General features: G+C 38.1%; 2 protein-coding genes across 2 annotated transcripts in view; one reads left to right on the forward strand and one right to left on the reverse strand.

Annotated features, from left to right (window-relative positions):
• Positions 1-6,821, forward strand: part of LOC110380158 (serine/threonine-protein kinase Genghis Khan) — a 51,852-nt gene extending 45,031 nt beyond the window's left edge. Inside the window, exons 37-44 of the mRNA XM_064042438.1 lie at positions 159-2,264; positions 2,882-2,974; positions 3,465-3,587; positions 4,274-4,385; positions 4,891-5,029; positions 5,526-5,598; positions 5,968-6,137; positions 6,739-6,821. Coding sequence (XP_063898508.1) covers positions 159-2,264; positions 2,882-2,974; positions 3,465-3,587; positions 4,274-4,385; positions 4,891-5,029; positions 5,526-5,598; positions 5,968-6,137; positions 6,739-6,819 — 2,897 coding nt within the window. The 3' untranslated portion in view covers positions 6,820-6,821. The remainder of the gene's footprint in view (positions 1-158; positions 2,265-2,881; positions 2,975-3,464; positions 3,588-4,273; positions 4,386-4,890; positions 5,030-5,525; positions 5,599-5,967; positions 6,138-6,738) is intronic.
• A 4,884-nt stretch (positions 6,822-11,705) lies between these two features.
• LOC110380159 (thioredoxin-related transmembrane protein 1) lies at positions 11,706-21,507 on the reverse strand. The gene is made up of 7 exons (XM_064042436.1): positions 21,332-21,507; positions 18,503-18,670; positions 17,845-18,019; positions 17,492-17,593; positions 16,788-16,916; positions 16,276-16,353; positions 11,706-15,912 (listed from the first exon to the last, which is right to left on the reverse strand). Exons 1-7 carry the CDS (start codon positions 21,481-21,483, stop codon positions 15,805-15,807), a joined length of 912 nt encoding a protein of 303 aa, XP_063898506.1. The 5' UTR covers positions 21,484-21,507; the 3' UTR covers positions 11,706-15,804.
• Positions 21,508-24,803: the final 3,296 nt, after the last annotated feature.

Here is a 24,803-nt window from a genome sequence, read left to right on the forward strand (position 1 = left end):
TTGTAGGTTCGTTGTACGTCCACACTTGACGCCGCGAACGACATGCCGAGAACGGCTCCTCTTGTGCTCCGCTCGTGCTCGGTTCGTCTAGCGTAGACCCGCCTTTATTTTCAATGACTTCTGAATTCAATGACTAATTGTTAATATTGTTTTCACAGCTCTAGTCCACCCCGAGAACCAAGTGAACGTGTTCCTGTCCCACTCGGGGGCGCGGCCGCTGTGCGCTGCGCCGGTGCCGGGCTCGGGCGACACGCTGCTGGTGTTCAACTCGCTGGCGCTGTACGTGGACCGGCACGGGCACCGCGCCCGCGACACCGAGCTCATGTACACTGCTCATCCGCAGCACCACGGTGAGTGTAGTGTGTTCCTGTCACACTCGGGGGCCAGGCTGCTGTGTGCTGCGCCGGTGCCGGGCTCGGGCGACACGCTGCTGGTGTTCAACTCGCTGGCGCTGTACGTGGACCGGCACGGGCACCGCGCCCGCGACACCGAGCTCATGTACACTGCTCATCCGCAGCACCACGGTGAGTGTAGTGTGTTCCTGTCACACTCGGGGGCCAGGCTGCTGTGTGCTGCGCCGGTGCCGGGCTCGGGCGACACGCTGCTGGTGTTCAACTCGCTGGCGCTGTACGTGGACCGGCACGGGCACCGCGCCCGCGACACCGAGCTCATGTACACTGCTCATCCGCAGCACCACGGTGAGTGTAGTGTGTTCCTGTCACACTCGGGGGCCAGGCTGCTGTGTGCTGCGCCGGTGCCGGGCTCGGGCGACACGCTGCTGGTGTTCAACTCGCTGGCGCTGTACGTGGACCGGCACGGGCACCGCGCCCGCGACACCGAGCTCATGTACACTGCTCATCCGCAGCACCACGGTGAGTGTAGTGTGTTCCTGTCACACTCGGGGGCCAGGCTGCTGTGTGCTGCGCCGGTGCCGGGCTCGGGCGACACGCTGCTGGTGTTCAACTCGCTGGCGCTGTACGTGGACCGGCACGGGCACCGCGCCCGCGACACCGAGCTCATGTACACTGCTCATCCGCAGCACCACGGTGAGTGTAGTGTGTTCCTGTCACACTCGGGGGCCAGGCTGCTGTGTGCTGCGCCGGTGCCGGGCTCGGGCGACACGCTGCTGGTGTTCAACTCGCTGGCGCTGTACGTGGACCGGCACGGGCACCGCGCCCGCGACACCGAGCTCATGTACACTGCTCATCCGCAGCACCACGGTGAGTGTAGTGTGTTCCTGTCACACTCGGGGGCCAGGCTGCTGTGTGCTGCGCCGGTGCCGGGCTCGGGCGACACGCTGCTGGTGTTCAACTCGCTGGCGCTGTACGTGGACCGGCACGGGCACCGCGCCCGCGACACCGAGCTCATGTACACTGCTCATCCGCAGCACCACGGTGAGTGTAGTGTGTTCCTGTCACACTCGGGGGCCAGGCTGCTGTGTGCTGCGCCGGTGCCGGGCTCGGGCGACACGCTGCTGGTGTTCAACTCGCTGGCGCTGTACGTGGACCGGCACGGGCACCGCGCCCGCGACACCGAGCTCATGTACACTGCTCATCCGCAGCACCACGGTGAGTGTAGTGTGTTCCTGTCACACTCGGGGGCCAGGCTGCTGTGTGCTGCGCCGGTGCCGGGCTCGGGCGACACGCTGCTGGTGTTCAACTCGCTGGCGCTGTACGTGGACCGGCACGGGCACCGCGCCCGCGACACCGAGCTCATGTACACTGCTCATCCGCAGCACCACGGTGAGTGTAGTGTGTTCCTGTCACACTCGGGGGCCAGGCTGCTGTGTGCTGCGCCGGTGCCGGGCTCGGGCGACACGCTGCTGGTGTTCAACTCGCTGGCGCTGTACGTGGACCGGCACGGGCACCGCGCCCGCGACACCGAGCTCATGTACACTGCTCATCCGCAGCACCACGGTGAGTGTAGTGTGTTCCTGTCACACTCGGGGGCCAGGCTGCTGTGTGCTGCGCCGGTGCCGGGCTCGGGCGACACGCTGCTGGTGTTCAACTCGCTGGCGCTGTACGTGGACCGGCACGGGCACCGCGCCCGCGACACCGAGCTCATGTACACTGCTCATCCGCAGCACCACGGTGAGTGTAGTGTGTTCCTGTCACACTCGGGGGCCAGGCTGCTGTGTGCTGCGCCGGTGCCGGGCTCGGGCGACACGCTGCTGGTGTTCAACTCGCTGGCGCTGTACGTGGACCGGCACGGGCACCGCGCCCGCGACACCGAGCTCATGTACACTGCTCATCCGCAGCACCACGGTGAGTGTCGGCCTAGGCATTTCCTAAATGGGTTGGTTTTCAGTGTCATTGGATGCAGCTGAGTCCACACTGTGGGTCGTCACCCGGTGAGAGCAGTGGCCTCGCTCGCAGTGCGCATGCATCGCACGCCGCGTACGCGCCGTGAGTCCGCGCTAACCAGACACAGCGCGTCCAGCCCGCTCTACACTGAGCCCGCTAAACGCGCACGATAACAGCAAAATGTGTTTCGAAGAATACGCGAAGCGGCGTGCGCGGCAGATCGTGGGGCGGCCGCGAGCGGTTACATGACTCGCTCTGCCTATACTGTTCACACTGATATAGCATCTGCATTATATTATATTATATACAGGGTAGCCCTTGAAATAGAAGATAGGTTTTTTTTTACTTTTACTTTTAAGCTTTTTTCAAAAATTACTGAAATTTGTCATATTTTAAGCCATCATTATTTTTCCACATTCTCAAATTCATAAGCCTCTGTTCTATTCTTACAGAGACAGTTTTATATGACACTCATTCGGACCCGCTAGTCCAATTTGTTTGAGGCCTAACACGTGTCCACAGTTCGGAATAATTGCCACTAATTATCCCATTAACTAATAAGATTAATTATTTCGCAGCGATCAACGAGACGCACTTGCTAATATTCACGGCGACGCACATCGATGTGTACGACATCGAGACCGGAGACTGGGTGCAGACTATGAATATACGTGAGTCACATAACTGGATTTATCTATATTATTGAATGGCCTTTTAGTTGTCTGTTGTAAATAAGTCAAAAAGTGCCCTATGTGAAGTATACTATGTAACTGTCTAACTTGTAAATTTTTATTCAAGCAAAATTGTACATTATTTATTTAAAAAGACCTTAAACTATTTGAGACCTAAATCATGTAATTTTAATAATTATTCACAAAAAATAACAAAAAAAGAAAATTCGAGCAGCCATTTCATTACGTAGCAAAAACTCCTCAGAAAAAAATCGAGAGTGTGTGTAAAATTTCATCCTAATCGAAGATCGGGAAGTGGGTCAAATTCAGATTCCAAGATTTTCGTACATACATAGTTAGTTACAAGTGAAGCGTTTTTTGACAGATATCAAATGCATTTATTATTTGTTATTTCTTTTAATAACTATTATTCCTGCTGTACAGCAAACTTACCATCATACAAAAACTATAATTTTGTATATATTTGCAGCAAACGCCCGACCTCTGGACGAGTCTGGCTGGATCTGCTGCGTGGGCGGCGGCAGTGGGAACGGCTTCCCCTTCTCCAGCGACGCCGCGCCCTTCATCATATACCTGCGCCCGCTCATGTCACGTAAGTTATCACCTAACTCGTCAAATCAATTGAACACGCCCGTCCAAGACCGATTTCTCTTCACTTCGCATATTCCATGAGAGATATTTGATTACCGGTGGAAAAACCCCAGGCTTTTTGTCCGATATTAAACTGTATCAGCATGTATCCACATTCTTCCTTTAGGAAAACATCAGGAAAACAATTTTTTTTTGTTGGTCTAAGTGGTAAAATTTTATGATGTGGTTTTAAATACCTATGTGTCCTGTCCTAAAAATATAAAGTACAGTCAACGACAAAAGCCATTAAAACAATCAAAATTACAAAATACACATTAATATGCATATAACATTGAAATCTAAAATGAAAAAGGTACATCCCACCACCTCTGTTCTCCAATTTTATACTGGTGATCGTTGCTTAGGTCTTATTTTGGTAATTTGTATACCATTTTGTTTTGATCGTTTTAATGGCCCTTCTTACATAATCTTCTTTTTCCCCCTGCCCTGTTTTATTCTGGTCTTCTGGAGTCCTGTCACTTGTCATACTGATACTCACTCCCTTCCTATTCATGTCATATTTCAGGCAATCCATCCATCTTTTCTTAAGTCTTCCTCTTCCTCTCCATCTTTCCTCATTACATTGATCTTTGATTCTTGCTTAATGCATGACATCATGATGCAAAAAATAGCATTGACTTCCAACAGATCCCCGAGCTTCAGACCCGCCGATCTGCGTAGATACATCATTATGGGGCACGAAGCGACGGTTTTCCGTACGAGAACAGTCGCACCAGGCTATTGAGGCGCATAACCGATTGTGAGTAATAACTTATTTTTATTTTAGCAATATAATCGCCCATTGTACTATAATTAGTGTATATTTTTTAATGATGATGTAAAATAACGACTGACTGATTAGCATTGTTTTCATTCTCCAACTTGGATTAAACAAACAGCTAGGTTTTACCAATAAGTAAAATTGGTCAGTCAAATGACATGTCATAGAAGCCTTGTGGCAGCACAGAATATTTTAATATTTTTTAATCGGGCAACACCGAATTCAGAATTATTGACGTTTCTTGGATTCGACTTTTTTTTACTATGGTTTTATTTGTATGTACCTAACTACACACGGGAAGGGATAGGACGCGCGGGGGTACTCAGCAGTTTCGATGCGCCTCGCGCGGCCGCAGTGGAGCGGAAACTACAGACAGAAGATTTCAGTGCGTGGTCAAGCAGTTGCTCTTTTCGTCTGTTTTGCCCAAAATTCCTCACTAAAACATCAGCTACATAATAAATATAATTTACCGTTGTGCCAACAGATCAGAGCGTCGTTCGCGTCTAATATCGGCCCCCACGAACTTCGCCCACCTGTCGCACATGGGGCCGGGCGACGGCATCCGCTCGCAGCGACTCCTCGACCTGCCCACCACTGTCGAGACTGCTGACGAGCATCCACAGGTAAACAGTACAGTAACAGGACCAGAATTATCCCACTAAAAAATCATCATCATCAATATTTTTATAAAATGCATATTTAAACAATGAGGAATAATCGTTTGCCAGGGTAATTGGGTTGAGGAGGTCGGATAGATAGGCAGTCGCTCCTAATAAAACACTGGTGCTCAGTTGCATTCGGTAAGGATGGAAGCCGACCCCAACATAGTTGGGAAAAGACTTGGGAGATGACGATTATCAACATTTTTATCGTCTCACTGCTGGGCATAGACCTCCTCTCACACGGAGAAGGATTGAGCAACTTTTCTAAGTTTGTATGTTTGTACTTTCTAAGTGTATCTTAAACACCATCTTAAGGAAACCTAGACTTGTAAGTCTGAAATTACAAACCTACATTATTAGTAACAAAGAAAATCATCATGAACTATGTATTTTAGCGAGATGACTAAAGTGTGTGATTAAGACCAGTAATTAATGTACGTTTTGTTGCATTTTCTAGATGTACAGCAGTCGAGAGAGCAGTAAACGGACGTCACCGTTAACGATATCGCACGGCACCGGATCTTACAATGGTACGTATAATTTATATTAGCTTAAAAATACATTGAATGGTATACGCCCACAGACTACGACCGCTTGTACAAAATAGGTCGAATATTCACCAGCCTTTGGCTATTCCCTTTTCTATGATATATCTATACTAATATTATAAAGCTGAAGAGTTTGTTTGTTTGTTTGTTTGAACGCGCTAACCTCAGGAACTACTGGTCCGATTTGAACAATTATTTCGGTGTTACATAGCCCATTTATCGAGGAAGGCTATAGGCTATTTTTATCCGGGTTCGTGCAGAGGTTCCCACGGGATGCGGGTGAAACCGCTGGCAGAAGCTAGTAAAATATATTGGTATGGAAATTTTTTGATTTTATTTTTGTGTTCCCAGGGTCATGGCGGCGCCGCGAAGCCCCCGGGTCGCCGCCGCCGTCGCCGCCCGCGCGGCCCATGGACCGGTCAGTGGGCGGCGGCTCGCAGGGCAGCGGCTCCCTGCTGCTGGAGCGGTCCATCACGCCGCTCAGCCTCGGCAGCATGAGCTCGCTGCACGACGTGCTCAAGGTATGTACACATGTGTTGTGTCACAAACATACTCACCCATGGAGCCCTGAGTCGCAGGTAGCTAGGGAGATTGTAGCTTTTACATCTCAAAGATTTCTATCGTCAATATCAGTCGATTTACTCTACTATATTTATTTTAGATTTATAGTACTAGTCCACCGTTGGAAATGAGATATCTTATATAACTCATCATATCCTGCCATTTTATTTTGTATTTGAACTCAGGTAGGCTTATAACCGTGTTAGAACTTATAATTTATGCTAAATATGGTCTGCAAAGTTATATATATTAAATTCCGAGCACAAAAACACACTCGTGTTCCATAATGACACAAGTTTGGCGAAAAATATCTCCTTTCAGTATAAGGGTCAATTCCTACTGAAAGAGCAGCGGCCGGCAGCGGCCGTAAGAGCAAGTAACTGCGAGCAAGTGAGCGCGAGCGCGGCGCCGCGCTCTTACATTGTCCGTGCTCTTACGGCCGCTGCCGGCCGCTGCTTTTTCAGTGGGAATTGACCCTAAGACTCCTGTTATTTTCATGTTTCTCCAAATTGACACTATGTCTATATGTATACTAACCTGACAAAGTATGTCCCGGGCCAGGTGGGCACGGAGCTGGGCGACGCGCTGCACTCGGAGGACAGCAGCTGCGGCGCCTCGCCGCCGCATCCCATGGATCCCTGATGGTGAGTATGTGTGCTAACTTCTGACAGGCTTTACATGTATCCCGTGGTAACTGCTGCCCGTACCGGGGTAAAATTTGTACGCGTTACTTATGAAGGGTGCAGCTTTCCAACCATGAAATAATTTATCAAATCGGTCCAGTAGTTTTGAAGGATACAAATAAACAAAAAAAATCGATCTTTATTAGATTGATATAGTATAGATAGACTACCCTACCTTCCGTCATCGATCCGAGAGAAAAACTTTTCCGTCTTCGGATGGGTATATTAGTTCTATGTTAGTTCCTGGTTTTAGCTACATCCCCACCAATTTTAAGCCAAGTCAGTTCATCCGTCATTGATTATCCTGTAAAAATCGATACTCGATTAATTGACGCTTTAAATAAATGTAACGAAAGTAGTAAAAATGGTGAAGAATCAGATAAAGTAACTTACAAAAATTTCTATTAAAAAAAAAACAACTTTAAAAAACTTATTTGTGTATATTTCTCCGTAGAAACCAACCGAACTCATCGTGGACACAGGACATGTGTCGTTTCTACGCTTGCTTCTGTTGAGTAGTATAGTTTGCGGGGGCCGCGCGAATACATGCCGTGTGTCGACCACACAGAGTTCAGTCTGCTCTACGACATGCTTTAAGTATTTCATTAAAACGCCTGTATTTATGACAAATATCATCACTTCAAAAATCGACAAATAATATATCGATATGATGTCACATCACTATGTTGGTGTTTGTCATAAACACAGGCGCAATTAAATTATAATTAATTATTATCAACATATTTGGTTCCTAAAAGAATTATATGGAAGATTTATTTTGCAATGTTATTAAATTATTTATCAGAAAAAAAACTCATATAGTTAAAATGTAATGGTTTTCTGCATGAGTAATACTAAACCTTCCATTAAACGATAATAACAAATTTAAATAGATATTATTAAGCTAAGTGCACACTGGTAGGATATTAGGCGTTAGGAAAAAAATTAGGAATTTTTAATTATTCGCGTTTTCGACTGGTATTAGTAATTTTATTTATTGAGTGGGTTTTAAGTTAATTTTTAATTGTGTTGTAGTGAAAAAAGGCAATGAAAATGTAAATAAATTAATTGACTTTTTTGCCACATTTTGGCTACATTTTATGACTTCCAAAAAAGTATGAAAATTAGGCTATTATTGAAAAAAATGCAAGTATTACAATTTTGCCAAGATTAAAATTCTTATGACCATTATTTTTTACTAGTGACGTTCAAAAAATTTTGAAAATCATCCTAATATTAACTAGTGTGTGCTCCGCTCTAGTTATATAGACCCAATGTGGCTTGTAGGTCAATTAGATTCCTCTTAATATAAACTACGTGTTTTATATCCCGTATGTAAGCCGTTGCCGAGTTTGTGTCTATAGTTTATTGTAGGATTTCAATGTGCTGTGAAAATGTCAGAAAATCTCTTTAGGTACTTGGACATTCAATAAAATATGGTAGAGGGAAATTAATATACTTGAGTTAAAATTGCATTTTGAAAACTGGAACTGATTACAATCATTTTTCATTATTCTGAACGATCAGACTTTTAACTTTACAATTTACTAGGGGACTGTTTTATTTACTAGGGAAAATCTTATGTTCCTTATTCACTTGTAATATGGCTATATGAAAAAAATATTAAGGACCTTTTCAAAGCACATTCAATCCTGACAATAAACTATAATCCACCGATGAGTAAAGTATATAATATATAAATAAATAGATTTAGGATTTTATTAACCAAAATGTATTTAATTGCTTTTATTTTTAATACTCTCTACGCCATCTTAATGACGTAAGCAATCCGCCGACAAACCCGGTCCGGGTTTTAAGTTTTAATGAATTTATATTAAAATAAAAAATAAAACATGAACAATTTAATATGTGATGTCTTAAAGTAATAAAAAAACTGTGACTGTGACGTTGTTAAAATCTATAAAGCCAAATGTTTTCATGTGTATTTGTGAATATTGCTTAAAATTTTGATAATGTCAGACATTTTTACATTCGCCCAAAACTTCGTATTAAAGTAATAAGACAGATTAATATGATAAAGATTTTAAATAATATTCACAAAATAAACTAAAACAAACACTGCCATTCCTGTATAGGTAGGTAGTCTATAACTCCACAGTGGAACAAATAGTAAAAAACTCTAGATTTTGTTACCTGTCTCTTCGTGTTTATATCGATATGTAATTAAATCGACTACTCGTCGTTTTAAGCGCTTATTATGTCGACAATCTTCAAGATAAATATTCATTTGTGTTAAATACGACGATTTTAAAAGTCGATAAATCAGCATATCGATAAATGGAAGCCCTATTTATCGATAAGGTATATCGACTTTCAAATTGTAATAGGATATAGATTGATAATCTATAAAATATTATTTCTAACCCTTTCGCTAGAAATGTATACTGTATACATAAGTTTTGTATATTAATAAAGTAATGTGATTATTTCCATTTTTAATGAAGTTATAAAGTATATTACCAAAATAATCGTCACATTTAATGTTTAAGTTAATTATTTATATACCTTCATACGTGAAAATGTCGCTTTATTTTAATGCTTTGTGTGTAAAATGAAGTTCATAAACTGTATCACAAATGTCGATGGATAAACAGAATTAGAACAAAGAAATACAATGCATTTTCCGTAGATTTTGTTTGTTTGTACTTAGAAATTTCAATTTCTGTTGCATTTTCTCGAGAATTAGCAATCAAATAAATTAATCTATACTGCTTCTAATTTAACTGCATTTTATTAAACTAAAACTCTGGTTTAAATTAAGCTACCATATTTTTCTTTAATATCTATCGACATTTTTAGATACACGTAGCTTTAGGTATTACCTTATATTTGTAACAAATCTCATGATTATTTTGTGATTATTCATCCCTAACCGTAAGCAATATTTTTTTTTGTAATAATTGTTAATTTTTTAACAATCTAGTCTCTTTTTTTTGTTTGTTTATGACCGTAATGTATTATCGCGACTATGATTTTGTCTTCAATGTATTTTTTAAGATTAAATTAGTTGGACTTAGACAATGAGATTTTTTTTGTAGGTTAGATTTTTATATGTTTTTGTCTATAGGGCTGTACCTATAAAAAGGTTAGGTTAATTATGACTAAATTTCAAAAATAAAAATGTTTGTGGAAGAATCTCGGAAAAAAATGAACTGATGTGAGGAGTTTTGACTGAAATTATTTTGAAATCCTATGTTAACTTAATGAAACTTGTAATTTAAGAAATGTTAGTCATGAAATACCTAACCTAGTGTAGCGCCCTCTATCTTCGGATTTACTCCATTTTGTATTTTTTTTATAAACTTCGATGAAATATAAGTTTTCCAAAGATCTTTCTATCGAAATACCTATGTATGTTTACTTTCAAAATTGAATGCGTAAATTACTGCGCAGTGCAGTAGACTGAAATATGAAGTGCTTAAAAAAGTATTCGCTCATCTTATGAAGTGTATTTAGAAATAATAGTATTTCTACTGGGCTCTGTAGTTATTTACGATTTAAAGAGTAATTTTTACTACTTACAAAAATTGTAACAAATTATTTTCGCATTTAATTTTGAATACAGATTAATTTATATCTAAATTACCACTGATATGAATGTCCAATTTTAAAATGTTTATTTGGTGAAAAAAAAAACTTATATGCACCAGAAAGAACTGAATGTATATTGTTTTTTTATATAATTGTGTATATTAATGTAATCGTATGAACAAATTTTGTGTAATACCCGCTTATTTGTAACCAATTTTGTCGACAATATTAAATGAATTGTTGCTTATCACGTTAACGAAATCAACTTATTCACTATCAATATTTAGTTCCATGAAATATCTTCGTTAAAGTAATAAACAACAATCAAAATTAATAAGTATTAAATCAAAAACATTCCGTTGGTTTTTATATGACTACACAGAAAAATCGCATATCGGTAGTTTCGATAACTCGCTAGGTGAACTATCGACAAGTGACAACACTACGCATCACAGCATTTACCCTTGTCAATTGATATTAATTAAATTATTATCGAGGATACGTAAATTAACGATTGGCGTTGTATAACCTAATAAATTGTATATCTCAAAAATTTGTTGATCGAGAAATACGCTAGACTAAGATTATATGAAAATTGTATTTAAAATAAAATCCCCAAAATAATATGCAACGGGTTTAGAAACGTAGATTTTGCTAAAATTGATATTTATATTAAAATACGCTTGTAATGGTCGAAATTGTATCGTTTTTTATTCACATTTACTGTTGCGATGTATAACATAATTGTTTTAGACAGTAACTCTTTTGGCACTCCCTAGCTTTCGAGTTTTATAATCTGAAATATTAAAATGAATATTTTACGATTATCTCAATTTTCTAGCCTGTTCTTGGGTAACATATCAAAAACCGAACTGTATTATACATATGCACTTAAAAACCTGTTTTTATAATAGCAGATCTCAATGCAATATCCAAAACCAAACTTCACATTGCTATATCACGGTATTTTGCGGTAAATATTCACAATACCCAGCAGTTTAGACCACTAACCCACTAGCTAGTGCTTACAATAACCAATGTTTATAAAATATTAGCCAAACATATTTTATCCAGCTACAGCTCTATAAAGTTTATTATTTCATTGTAAATCTAAATTATCGTCTAATATTAAATTGCATTATGTGAATTATCTCAATACTTAATTATTTTATGTAAATATATCTGAATAAAGAAACATTTGAATGAGTTTTGGATTTGATTTCCTATTCCCTCTAGATTGAACGATGTAATTTCAAGTTTTTTTAAGGATCAGAATAAATAAAACAAAGCCAATACAAATACAAATTTTATTCAGCAAGTCACTAGGTCAATAGTTAATATAAACGCAACACTTAAAACAATCTTAAGTCTTTGTACAAGGCAATTTTCATGTTAACAATGACAATACCACACCGAGCCGGGATAACTGAAACTTTGAATTCCAACCATAAAATTCTACGCTGAAAATGGAATATTACAAATTCAGAAGAAAAAATAATGATTATATATTATATAAACACTTGCTACTCGTATTTGCAGTCGATATAAAATACATAATACTCTGAAAAACTATAGTTTACTTACTACTGACAACTTGCTTCAATCGACTCTGATTTTAACGAGTAACAGTTATATATCGCATATGGGCTTATGCTGTCTTATAACAGTTACAAACTCAAGTTCTAATTAAAATTAGAGCCCTAAACTAAAAAGCTAAGCTCTAAATAATATACTTGAGTGTTATAATTCTGTAATATAGACTTTAATAATACAGTTTCAGTTATCCCTTCTCGTTTTCGATACAAACCACCACAGCGCTCCGTTCGTTACAATTTCAATAACCCTAATGTTTCGTGTATTCAAATAATGTATAATATAATCATCATAATACATAAAACCATAATAAAATATAAGCGAACATATAATTTGAGTATTGCAACAAATAAATAAATATTACTTTTTGTAGAACTTTTAGCATTGTATGTGTAAGAATCGTTTTTTTTTCTTCACTTTAGCTGTTTTACTGTCTTGTAAACGTTATTTATATATTAGTTCTTCTTTATTATAATGCTAAAAGTGACACAACGTGAGGCCTAATACATAATTCTAATCTCAATAAGTACGTAGATCGATACATTGTATATTATTGAGCGCTCAATTCATTACTCGCAAGAGGAATGTGATTTTCACCGCGCTTAGAGCGAAGAGGCGAAGCAGATTACATATAAAATTAGTATTATCCTTCAATTGATCGAGAAAATAATATTTTTAAGGCTGTAAAATAATTGTTAGCCTCCATAAAATATATAAATGATATATTAGCCTCGTTATATAAAAAGCGATAATATAAATACTTATAATAATTATTACTGCTTCACCACTCAACTCAAAACACGATGGGCATGAATAAAAAAATCTTGAATGAATATTTTCACATGATTTCGTTTAGTCTCATTCCATCCAATTTTCTTAAACTTTCTGTAAAAAATAAAATAAAATCGTTGGCGTAATTGCTTATGGAAAGTTAACTTTCGTTGTGGTAATTTCATAACTACACATTTAGGGCTTTTTAGGCTCAGTTGGCAATAGGACAATGATGTAGCTTTCTTGTTGACAGTGTTGTGTATTTTTTATTGTAATAGGTACCCCTGTATCTACATAATATAACTTATTCTTGGCCATAAGTAAAATACTCTATTATCCAAAAACTAACAATACATAAGCAAACTACCCAATGAATACAAAATTACGTTAAAAATAAAATATACTTATATAATACTTTGATGAAAGTCTCAAGTTTTATGATTTAAATAAAAGTAAAATTACACTAAATTTGGTGCAAACTAAACACTCTGTGATTGATAAATGCTATGTGAAGGATTTTTATGTAGTTTTCTGTAAATAACTTTAGCTAGTAAATGGTCGATAAGTCGAAAGTATAGATCAAGACATGATTTTTTAACAAAGAAAGTGTTGAAATATTCATAAGATAAAAGATGAGATAAAAAGATATAGTGTATGTAGTCAAATATTGCTCAGTCAGTCGGTGGTAGCAGGCTGACTGATCAAAGCAAGCTTGATACATAGTGATTTAATTTTATGATCTTTTTAACCGACTTTCCAAAAAGGAAGAGGTTTTCGTAGGAAGAAATAGTAGTATTGTTTTTTAAAATACTATATAATGCTAAAGTTATTTACCAAAACTACATCAACCTTCACTATAAAAGACTGTGAGATTACAAAATACTAGTGAACGTCGAAATGCAATCAAATTGAGCCGTAACGACACTCATTCATACACTCACACCAAACACCCGAACAGTAAATAATATAAAGTAATAATTTCGATTTAAATGGTCGTTGAAAATGAGGACATTTTGGAAAAAGCAACGAAATACAATATTTTGTACACTCATATTATATTGTAATAAGAACAGTTCGTATTTTCGTACATATTTATATGGAAAATTAGACCTTTTTGGAGTTGAATATTTTTCATATAAAACTTATGCCAACATGTTTCTAGTATGTGAGAAAATACGAATATATCTTGTTTAATGCTTTTTATGGAATGAAATACTATAAAATATATGAATAAAAAGATTCAGCTTACTTGAAAAGCAAAACATTTTTATAGAAAAAATATTGAATAATAATAATTATTAAATAATAAATGACAGTTAAAAATAATGGGAAGACAACACAGATAGAATAATTTTAACATATGTGAATGTTGATATTTAACTACTATTACTTTCCAAGCATTAACTCAATAGTTTATATCTAAGATGTTGATAATGCTAATAAATGCATGTAAATGGCAAAAAATTAACGCTGAATACATAAGATACCATATAAAATTATGGAATTAGGCGTCACTGAGGGAATCCATGACATAAAATGTTAGGAAAAATATGTAGCGTTAATTGCCGCGAGACAGTTAATCGAGGGTTTGGGTACTACATATTTTTCCTAACATTTTATTATATAGTTTCTAGCCATTTTTTTGTGCTGATGTATGTTTAATCTTCATTACCGTTTAAAAATAAAAATGAGTTAAATATCAACACACTACAAGAAATACAAATGGTATGAATCGAGCACTACAAACAATCTTTACTTTTACTTTTCTCATACCATAGTGTTATAGGCCGGTCGCGAATTAAGATACCAGTGTTGCCAATGTTTCAATTATTTTATTTCATGCCATGTTAATAGTGTTGCCAGATATTTCATGTACATTATAAATGCGAAAGTTTATATGGGTGTACGTTTTTATCCATGTGCGGGAAAGTTTCCTCGGGACGCGGGTGAAACAACGGGTGGAAGCTAGGTGATATTTTAAGGCAGGCTTTTTTTTATCTGGCAACCACAATTAACATTGCAAATACTAAAATAAAGATTATTTCGTTTAATTGAAACTGATTACTCAATTCGCGACAATTAGTGACCTTGAAGGTCAAGGGCAAATTCTCCTTGCTAATAAGAAACCGCTATAAGGCTTCGCTTTTTTTCTGACCTCTAAGGCTCAGGAATTTTATATTTACGCTCTAAGAGGTCTAACCAACTTTATAATTCGCTTGTTGTAAGTCGATTTCAATATTTTCCGATAGTGTAAGTAAATTATATTATTTAGATTTTATAATTTATTGTGTGCGTGTTTTCAATATTTTGTATATTTTATAGTAGATAAGAAATTCACATAAAAAAGGGTTCATGACCTTACGAAGTCATATTACGGAAGGCGACGACCCCCCGAACCTTATTGGTATATGAAATTAGCATAAATAGAATCTCCTCTAGATACCTAACAATACTTAAACTGACCAAACAGTGTTTTCGTTACATATTTTTTTACTAAAACCAACATTTTGAAAAAGCACACTATCAGAAAATACGTTAACCGGCGTTGTCTTAGTGTTGTTGTGTAAAGCCGGCTACAGACCTTCAGTTTTAACTATGATAGTTAATATTGATAACGTTTTGTCAGTTTTACTGTACATTTCTCAATTTTGGCTTAACAGTTCGAGTATTTTGATTACAGAGGAAGGAAAGATTAGCGGAGATGTCATATCAAAACCATCAGAGCAGATCGAAAAAGAAATCAGTTACTAGAACCAACGAAGCGTTCTACTTCCTTGTCAAACTAAGACCAATCTGTCAAAGATTGCTCTTGATTGAGAGGTGATTTGGTTCCAAAGAAGGCTTGTAAGGGCGGAGCTAGTAACGTTCCTCGTCCCCCGAACACCCGCATGTTGTCGCGCTACTTTCTTAGGAGAATAATTTGTGTTATGACATCTCCGCTAGTTATTTTGTTTATTTTTTTATCTCTGCAGTTAAAACTGTAGGTCCCCGGCGTAAGCAAGTGTGTGGGTTAGACCCGGGCGGTCGCCTAGTCGGCCTTGCGGGGCCTGCGCTTGCGGACCTCGCCTCGCTCGGCGCCCGCGGGGGCGGAGTCGCCGCCCGCTGCCGCCGGCTTCTCTTTGTCTTCCTCTGATGACTGTGGAAGAAAAATAAAATGTTATAAGTGATAAGGGTTAAGGATGTTACCGTGGTGCAGTACGATAGTTGTCTACGTTCGTTTTAAGTAAGCATTAAATTAAGATAAAAAAATTTCGATGTGACATATTATTTAAAAAAAGGACGATTATTTCAAGCTCTAGTATATTCTTCAGTATGTATTTGTGTATGAAGACACTCAGGATTATTTGGAGTGGCTATTAAAATGGAGTTTAGCTACTTTACCATATAGAAATCTTTCAAAAAATTAACAATTGCATCAATTAACGTTGCTCGTATGCAAAGCCCCTGAGAATTAGGAATGTATCAAGTTCATTAACTTTTAAAACTATGGTTTACTCACATCGCTGGGTGAATTCTTCTCTGCATCGCTGTTCTTTTCATTGTCGTCGTCATCCACGATGTCGTCGTTGATCAGCTCCTACACAAATAACAATTTTGGTTAACAACTCATAAAGTACCAATAAAAATATTTTATTCTTATACGAAGCAAACAGTTGTATAATTTGCATGAATATGTCAATAAAACTATGTGGTAAGTCCCTTGTTGGCACGTCATCTTTCACGACGATCAAAAAATTTTATTGTATTAAAGCAGAAATTGCAATTAACAATCCAAGGGTCTGTTTCTGGATTATAAAATGAATCACCTGATTTTCAGGGACGCGAGGTCCCTTAAGCCGAGTGCATATCAATGCCAGATAGTCTGACAACCAGTCCTACCAAGGAGTGATGGATTGCTCAAGTAACTAGAGGTTGTGAAGGCCAGATAGGCAGTTGGATCATGTAACTCCATCGTGACTGGAAGCCTATCAGAAAAGAAAAGGCTGGGCAAATGATAAAATGGCTGCATACCTGATCATCATCGGACTTGTCCTTAGCATCCTGGTCGCCCCTTGCCCGCTTGTCGAGCTCCTGCTGCGAGACGAACACCTTCTCCCCGCGCCGCGGCGGGTACAGCAGGTCTATGATGCACACTAGGATCTGGAAGATAAATCATCATATTACAAACTAGCTGGTTTCCAGGCAAATACTGTCCATACAAGGATAAAATATAGCGTAAGGTACAGATAGCGCGCGAGTTGAATGCAGTCGGGGTCTGAGGTAAAGAGCGGGAGCACCTCCCCCCGCCATCCGCACGCCCCACCTCACGCGCCTGCAGTGTAGTGCTGTGCCATCCTTGTCAACTATCATACCGCATTCCTAAGCTCTGCATTCAACTCGCGCGCTATCTGTACTCAGGAACATTGTAGCTATGTATCAGTAAAAGAATTTTGGAAATCCGACCAGCGGTGCCAAAGATTACCCCCTTCATATGAAGTTACAAATGTTACCTCTTTTTAATATTAGATAGATGATATTAAAAGTGAAAGATTGTATGTATGGATGATTGTTCTCCTTTCACGCACAATCTCTCAAAGGATTTTGATGAAACTTTGCAGTAATATAGCTTACTTACGACCTGATGATGGAAACCCTGAGAAATCAAAGGCAACTCTCGAATATTTTAGGTTTCATTCAAAAGCTAAAAATAAAAATACATAAAAAAATGTGCATACCAGTCCGAGTAGTGCTCCAATGAATATGGTGGCTAATGCGAAGATCAGATAGGAACCCCATGTAGGCAGCCCGTATGTTTCCATCAGCATGTTGTGCACACTCTGAAACATGACATATTCAAGAGGTTTAAAGCAGTTTTAATATTATTTTTTCAGTATTTCTGCAGTAATATGATCTTAGTGTTGCTAGTAGCTCTGCCAGCGGTTTAAAGAATTTTTTAAATCGGAAAAGTACTTACTGAGATTAACGCTGTCAAACCAAGTCTTTAGCTTTATAATATTATTATAACGAATTACCAGAGATATAACACAAGCATCAACAAAAGTGCAAAGGATATTAATAAGCCACGTACCCTGAGCGCTTGACTTAGTTTAAAGAACTCAGCGACCAGAGTCATTTGTATGGAGTTGGGCGCCTTCCACGATGGGACTGGTTCCGTCTGCTTCCAGCGCTGGTCTTCCACGTAGCCCAGCATGGAATCCACGTCCCGGGGACCCTTGTATTGGCGGAATTCACCGTCGATCACACTGGAAATAGAAGAAGAGCGGGTTATTGCTATTTAAGCGCATTGTATGTAAGGTGGTTAGATAATGTGTAATTGGCGCCTGATCTCTCAACAGTCATGTCGGATTGCCGTCCCATCAGGCTATGAGAGTGAAGGAATAGTGAGTGCACCTGTGTCTGCGCAAATGCTCGTGCACTATAATATGTTCGCTGCAGCTGGCTGATCTACTTATATGAGAACAGCCACCGTGGCCGACAGTGGGCTAGTACCCCATTATGAATAGTAAGTATAATTCTCGGAAAACATTTTGTCATCAATGAAGATTTTATTTTGATTTGAATTCTAGGGTATCAGCGGGTAGCAACACATTCATGGGCTCGTTTGGACAATTTAGTTTCAGAACGAGAACTAAACCAACAGGAACCGTACAGCCTTCTCCAGTGTCCCTCTCCCCAAAAATCTTTACGAGTAAAATCTTTGAAAGGCAAAAATAACTAATACTTACTGGAAGATAGTAGGCAGCGCAGTGACCACAAATCTCCCGCTAAGTCCAGGAGACTTGGTAACGTCTACCGCCGCAGTCCGCACGCCGAGGGATTTGCGCGTGGCTCGCGTTGATAGCTCTCGCCATGCCGGGGATAGGGCGTTGCACGCTGGACACCAGGGGGCGTAGCTGCGCAGAAATGGGGAAATTATTAAATGTTAGTGAAGGTTTTATGGATGTCTTTGAGGGTGAGACTACAGGGTTAACTAGAAGATCTATACTCCACTTGAGCACTCGCGTAAATACGGGATCCTATTACTAAGACTCCGTTGTTCCTCTGTATCCATGCAGATTTGCAGAAGAAATCACAGACGATGTATTTCTTTTGCTACTATAACAACATACAATTTGTTGCCATCTCTTAGTTATTAATAACACTACAAAAACCAGATGTTTGACAAGTTTTTTGCATTGTGTTTCATTACCATATGTTTATATTTTTATATCATAAAATAGAACAGGTATAAAAACAGCATGTAATATTCTAAGACAAGAGAGAAAACCTACTATGCACTTTATACTAGTGGAGTTTCTTAATCCTAAATTCATCGTCATCTTCCGAGCCTTTTCCCAACTGGCTTAGGCTTCCAGTCTAATTGGATGCATCTAAGTACCAGTGTTTAACAAGGTGCAACATTAATTCCCTATCTGATCTCCTCTACCCAGTTACGCAGACTACCCAATACCCCTTGGTAAAATTTGTTGTCAGTTGTCAAAGACGTTTAAAGAAAAATATTAGATTCAGAACTCAATATATCAAAAACTAGGTGTGGTTCATATTTATATAGCAAAGCATGATGAAATGGTTGTTGTCATCACAAATGACATCATACCTTTATTGTTTACTTTTAACAACCTGTTGACTGGTTATTGCTTTTTTTATCTTTTCTCAGTATTGTCCACATAGTTGCAAACATTATACAGTGTAAGAGAAACTAGATTTTTTACGAACAGTGTATTTAAGCATGTATTTAAGTAGCATAGTACTTCTTTTCATATCCAGACTTTTATAAATACTCATAGATGTCTTCTAGCTATACTGTAAAAATAATACTCAATTGTTTATTAGCATTCCATATGCTTTATATTGTTATTATTTTACAGTGCAACCAAACATACATAAAAGAGAAGCATTATTTATTATTATGTATCAAATTACAAATACCAAGTAACATTATTGGTTCAGTGGCTTTGGCGTGAAATCGGGAAAGACACACAATATTTGAAAACATTGGTTATGAGAAACAAAATATTTACCCAATTATAGTTATTTATTTATAGAGTTCATGATACTATACAATTTTCCTGAAGAAAATATATGAAGTATCTATATTATCCATTTAATTCTTTGTACATCATTAAATGATTCTTTTGTAAAAGGATACAACTATTTATGAAAACACAATGGTCTTTATCAAAATCACATCCAAAATCACTACATGTGACATTCATTATGATAAAATATGCAAGTCTGCATCACAAATTGCATTGAGCATGTTTAATAATGCATTAGCATACATGTATGGGCTAGTGATGCAATGTTTGTGCATACAACTTTCAAAACTATGACTCATAGTTCCAAATTGTCTATTATCTGTCTATGCAGCCAGTAAGTAGTTGTATTAGACTTTTTTGTATAAATCTTGTTCTTCAAACCTAATAGACAGCCATGTGTTGCTGGGGAGTTTGTTGCGCCACTTCTTCCCAGCAAAAATATATAGGAAGTGGTGAAGGGTGGGCGTTTTGGAGGCTGTCTTTTGTTTTTGACATTTGAAAAGTGCTGATGTAACAGCCTTATTTTAATATACTTTGTGAGTTAGAGTATTTTCAGATGGTCTTAATTGAATGAATTGATTTTGGTTAATGGTAGTAATAAAACAAAAATATTGTTTTTTTTTTTAAATCAGAGATGGTGCTGTAAGAAAACTTGACAACAGTCCATATTTCATCAAGGTTTAGAGATCTTCTAAGTTTAAGTTTAGGGTTTCATGAAATAAATTTAAAGTAATACTAGGCTGAAATTCAGCACTTTTAGAACATCAAAAAATATATACAAAGACAGTCTTTTCAAATGCCAGCATGTACATGTCTAATCTGCCATCACCTGCTAAACAGTTATTTAGCATAGAGATAATTAACTCACTTGTGTAATTAACTAAGCAAAGGGCAATGACCATAAATTATGTGTCTGCTATAAACCTCTTTAGAGTTAGTTTATGCCTTAGAAATATATTTACTTAATTAATTATGTACTTTTGAATTTGAAATCATATAAGAAATTATAAGTTCAACCTAGAGAGAATATGTAGTAGGGATGTATTAATAGGCAGTTACTTATACTTAAATGTTTTAGTTTATATTATATTTTCAAGGATAAAATGAGAATAACAGTCCATTCTGTACATTGTATTATTTTCCTGTTTCCTTTTGACCTTTTTGTCACGGTGTACTACAAAATGGAAGCTGAATTTCACACGTAATTTGAGTACTTAGACATGTAACAACAATAGACAATGCGTCACGGTTTTCAAAACGGTGCTTTTACACAGACCCTAACGACCTTGTAGTGGTTAATGAACCCAAACGAGTGGGTTGCTCCTGTCGCTAATTACGCCATAAATAAACAGCTTCTCAGATAAATAAGGCGACCAACACCTAAAAGAGGTCTTCCAGCAGCTTCACAGCCAATTTCAATGAGTAATACCGATTATTCACACCTAAATAATGAATGAAAAAATTTGACACGTTCCCGTAAATTGGTTGACACCGGCTACAAGGAAAAGTACTCACAATTCGACCATCCATTCTCCCTCAAGGATTTCTATCCAGTTGTCTTCATTCAATTCGCGATTGGCACTCACAAAACCAGTAAAACAACATAAAATAAATGAGAAATAAATGAAAAAATGAAAAATTTGCGGAACCGTGTGTACGCGCGCCATGTTTGATTTTGATTTAATGTTGCCAATTTCCAAACAGTTTTTATTACTTAAATCATTGCAGTGTTCTAGGGCTAAATATTTTATTCTACCTTTTATGAAATAAATTTGAAAAATATTATTTATTATAAAGAATACAGTCATAGTTTTTGCTAGTAAAAAGCTTCAAATAAATTTTTCCTATTTTTATGCACATAAAAGCCCCTCCTGCTGCCATCTATAACGCGTCACAGTACATATCATAAAGGTTAGTTTTTTGGGTTTCACATTAGATGTCGCTAGTAATCCACAACAGAGGCTGTTCCTGATGATTATCTTTTCTTTCTACCCTCTTTTTTAGTACACACAAACTTTGCATAAAATCGTAACATGTGATGGTGATTATATTCTTAATAAGCAGATAGGCTGTTTATTATTATCAATAACCTGCTTTCGAAACTGAGGAGTTTGGGCCTTCAGCCACTGACTTTGAACCTAGGAAACAGTTTTCGATTTTATTTGTGTTTCGTGGAACTACATAAGTATGATTTAAACTTACCTAGCAAGGAGGATCTATCACATTCACTTTTAACCATTTAACCCATTGTATTTACGTAAAAGTTTCGATGTACCACCCTGTTCCTCTCTTTTATGATTATTTAATAAAATTTTAAACAATTTCGGCAGTGGCGGATTTACAAATTTGCCGCTAGTAGGCCATTAAATTTTTGCCGCCCCTAATGATTGTGAACTTAATGATATTTCTGTCAGTTCCTAGATTATTTTTGCAACCCGCTATGTACCGAAGAGTTTAATGTTGACATAACAAGTTTATTTGACAGCGACTTCAAAGCGTAAAACCTCTGTAACTTTTAAACGGCTCAATTGATTTTCATCAAACATGTCTAAGAACAATCGCCCGTAAAACACCTGTAATACAAAAAAAAAACTAAATTGAAATCGGTTCATTCGTTCGGGTGCTATGATCAGTGGCGGCGTAGCATCGGTTGGCACCCGGGGCGGACTACCTATTGAGCACCCCCCAAAAAATACGACGAAATATAATAAGGGACTACAATTGTAATTGAAGTACTTAAAAATCGTGTAGCAATCATTCATGGTGCTTTTTGCTAGGTTTTACATAAAGAAACCGGAGACAGATCAGTGCAAAATTATAAAGCGCTAGCTAGTATTATAAATACCAGTGTGAAGTGAAAAAGCCGCGAGCGCAGCGAGCGCGAAATTTTTTGATTTTGGACCAGTAAAGTATCAAAACGAGTTTAAAAAAACCGCCGTAAAGTAAAATGTCGCGAGCGTAGCGAGCGTAGCGAGCTCCAAATTTTTTAGTTTTGGGACACAAAAGTACAAGTGTGAGTAAAAACCTCTGCAAAGAGAAAAAGCCGCGAGAGTAGCGAGCGTGAAATTTGTGATATCAGGGACGCAATGATACCTAAAGAAATTAGAAAATAGATACTGTCAAGTGAAAAGCGCGAGCGCAGCGAGCGCGAAATTTTTGAGTCTTGGAACACAAAAATACTCAAACAAGTTTGAAAAAAAACCAGTGTAAAGTGAAAAAACTGCGAGCGCAGCGAGCGCGAAATTATTGAGTTTGGGGACAAAAAAGTCCTCCACCTCCTAAACATCTTAGAAATCGTCAGCGTAGAGCGTCAGTTGTTTTTGCTACTTCGGTGCTTTAACTTTTTGTTAGATTGAGAACTCAAAGAGCGCAAAATAAACCAGAATTATTAAATTATTGAAACCCTATTGGAATATTTTAAAATTCATGATCACATAAGCCTAAGTACCTATATATTACAAGGCGTTTATTAATCGTTTATTTACATATGGATTGTGTACAAAAAAAATCTGAAAAAAAAAGTAGCTAAATTTGCCGCCCCTCTAAATCTGCCGCTCTAGGCACTGGCCTACTTGGCCTATTGGTAAATCCGCCACTGAATTTCGGAGTACCTAAATTGAGTAGCATTTTCTTGGGACCACTAATTTCTTGCTCTATTTCCATTTGTCATAATGACAGAAGATCCAAATAATATGTTTTCCTTGAGGTAGAAGGTTTAATTTCTTTCTTTATGTATGATGCGAAAGTAACTCTCTCTGTTTGTCTGTGCAGATACTCTACAGCCTGAGAAAGGAGATAAATAGCAGGATACTCTTTATAAGGCTGCAAGAAGTAGGTACGTAAATACCTCGGGACGCGTATGTAATCGCGGGAAACAATTAGTTTTCTGATAAATATATTTTCTACCCTGTTGGTGAAAATGGGCCTCACGTTTATTAGGTACAATTTACAGCAGACGTAACAAATCTCGAAAGACACAAAATATCTTTTCAACTTTAACTATTCCCCGTCATAAAAATAGAAACAACAAATTCCCCACTAATTTAACTAAGTAAGTATAAAACGTTAAAAACGGTCGTGCGGCGCTCACTACAGCGGTGTGGATGTCACACTGCTAGGGTTTCGCCACGGCTTCGTCTACAATCGATCGATTGTACGTCCTCTGTAGAAGTACTAGGTTGGGTTCTAAGGACAAATGTAATTGTTGTAAAAGTAGTTTAACAAAAAATTATGACGAAAATGCTCAACAACGAAAAGTTTCTTAACAAGACAATACCAAAATTCTAATTTTAATTGGAGTCGGCACAGCGTGTTTCCTTCCAGTGTGACTTTTCTATCGGTCGTCTACCTATATGCCACAAGTAACATTAACTGAATAAGTTCATTAAGTGAATACTTATTTATGTAAGTCTTTCGTGAAAAAAATGTTGTGGACACTTTAGTGGTTAACACTAACATTTGCATCGAGATCAATCATAAAACATCTAATTTGAAAGGACTCATATGAATAAAACCTTTTTTCTACTTCTTTTGCCTTCAGTTAGCACCGAAAAGTACCTACTAGGGGTGAGTAGAACTAGTTCACAACCAGTCCTACCAGGGTTTATCCTGCTATCTTCGTTGTTGAAGTCAGATAGGCAGTCCCTCCACATAAAACTCAAGTAATCACTTAGGTTCGAGTTTTGCCGACCTCGGGAGAAAGGATAGACCGACAATGAGGAACCAACAAAATACTATCTCCAAAAACAAATTTAGATCTAGCTACACCGTTTCAACTACAATAGTTACAAAGCAGAAGTAAGTTACATTAAAAAAAAACATGGAGTCCGCTCCGTAACGTTACGTTTAAGCATTTAAATAAATAAATAGATATCGATCAAATCCGCCGTGACAGTTGTCAAACATCAAAATATTTTACGCGCGCTTTTTTGTGACACGCTGTCTATGGTCAGGGTTGGTATTTAATGATTATTTTTTTATAGTGTTA

This window comes from Helicoverpa armigera, chromosome 28 (genome assembly GCF_030705265.1).
Source record: "Helicoverpa armigera isolate CAAS_96S chromosome 28, ASM3070526v1, whole genome shotgun sequence".
Taxonomy (NCBI): Eukaryota; Metazoa; Arthropoda; class Insecta; order Lepidoptera; family Noctuidae; genus Helicoverpa; species Helicoverpa armigera.

Bases quoted from the DNA above. Each gene is read 5' to 3' on its own strand.
- LOC110380159 (XM_064042436.1), bottom strand. From the start codon at position 21,483: ATGGCGCGCGTACACACGGTTCCGCAAATTTTTCATTTTTTCATTTAT. The intron at 18,671-21,331 runs GTGAGTACTTTT...ATTTCTGCGCAG, and splicing joins GGAGAATGGATGGTCGAATT to CTACGCCCCCTGGTGTCCAG. The intron at 18,020-18,502 runs GTAAGTATTAGT...TTCTATTTCCAG, and splicing joins GCGCTGCCTACTATCTTCCA to TGTGATCGACGGTGAATTCC.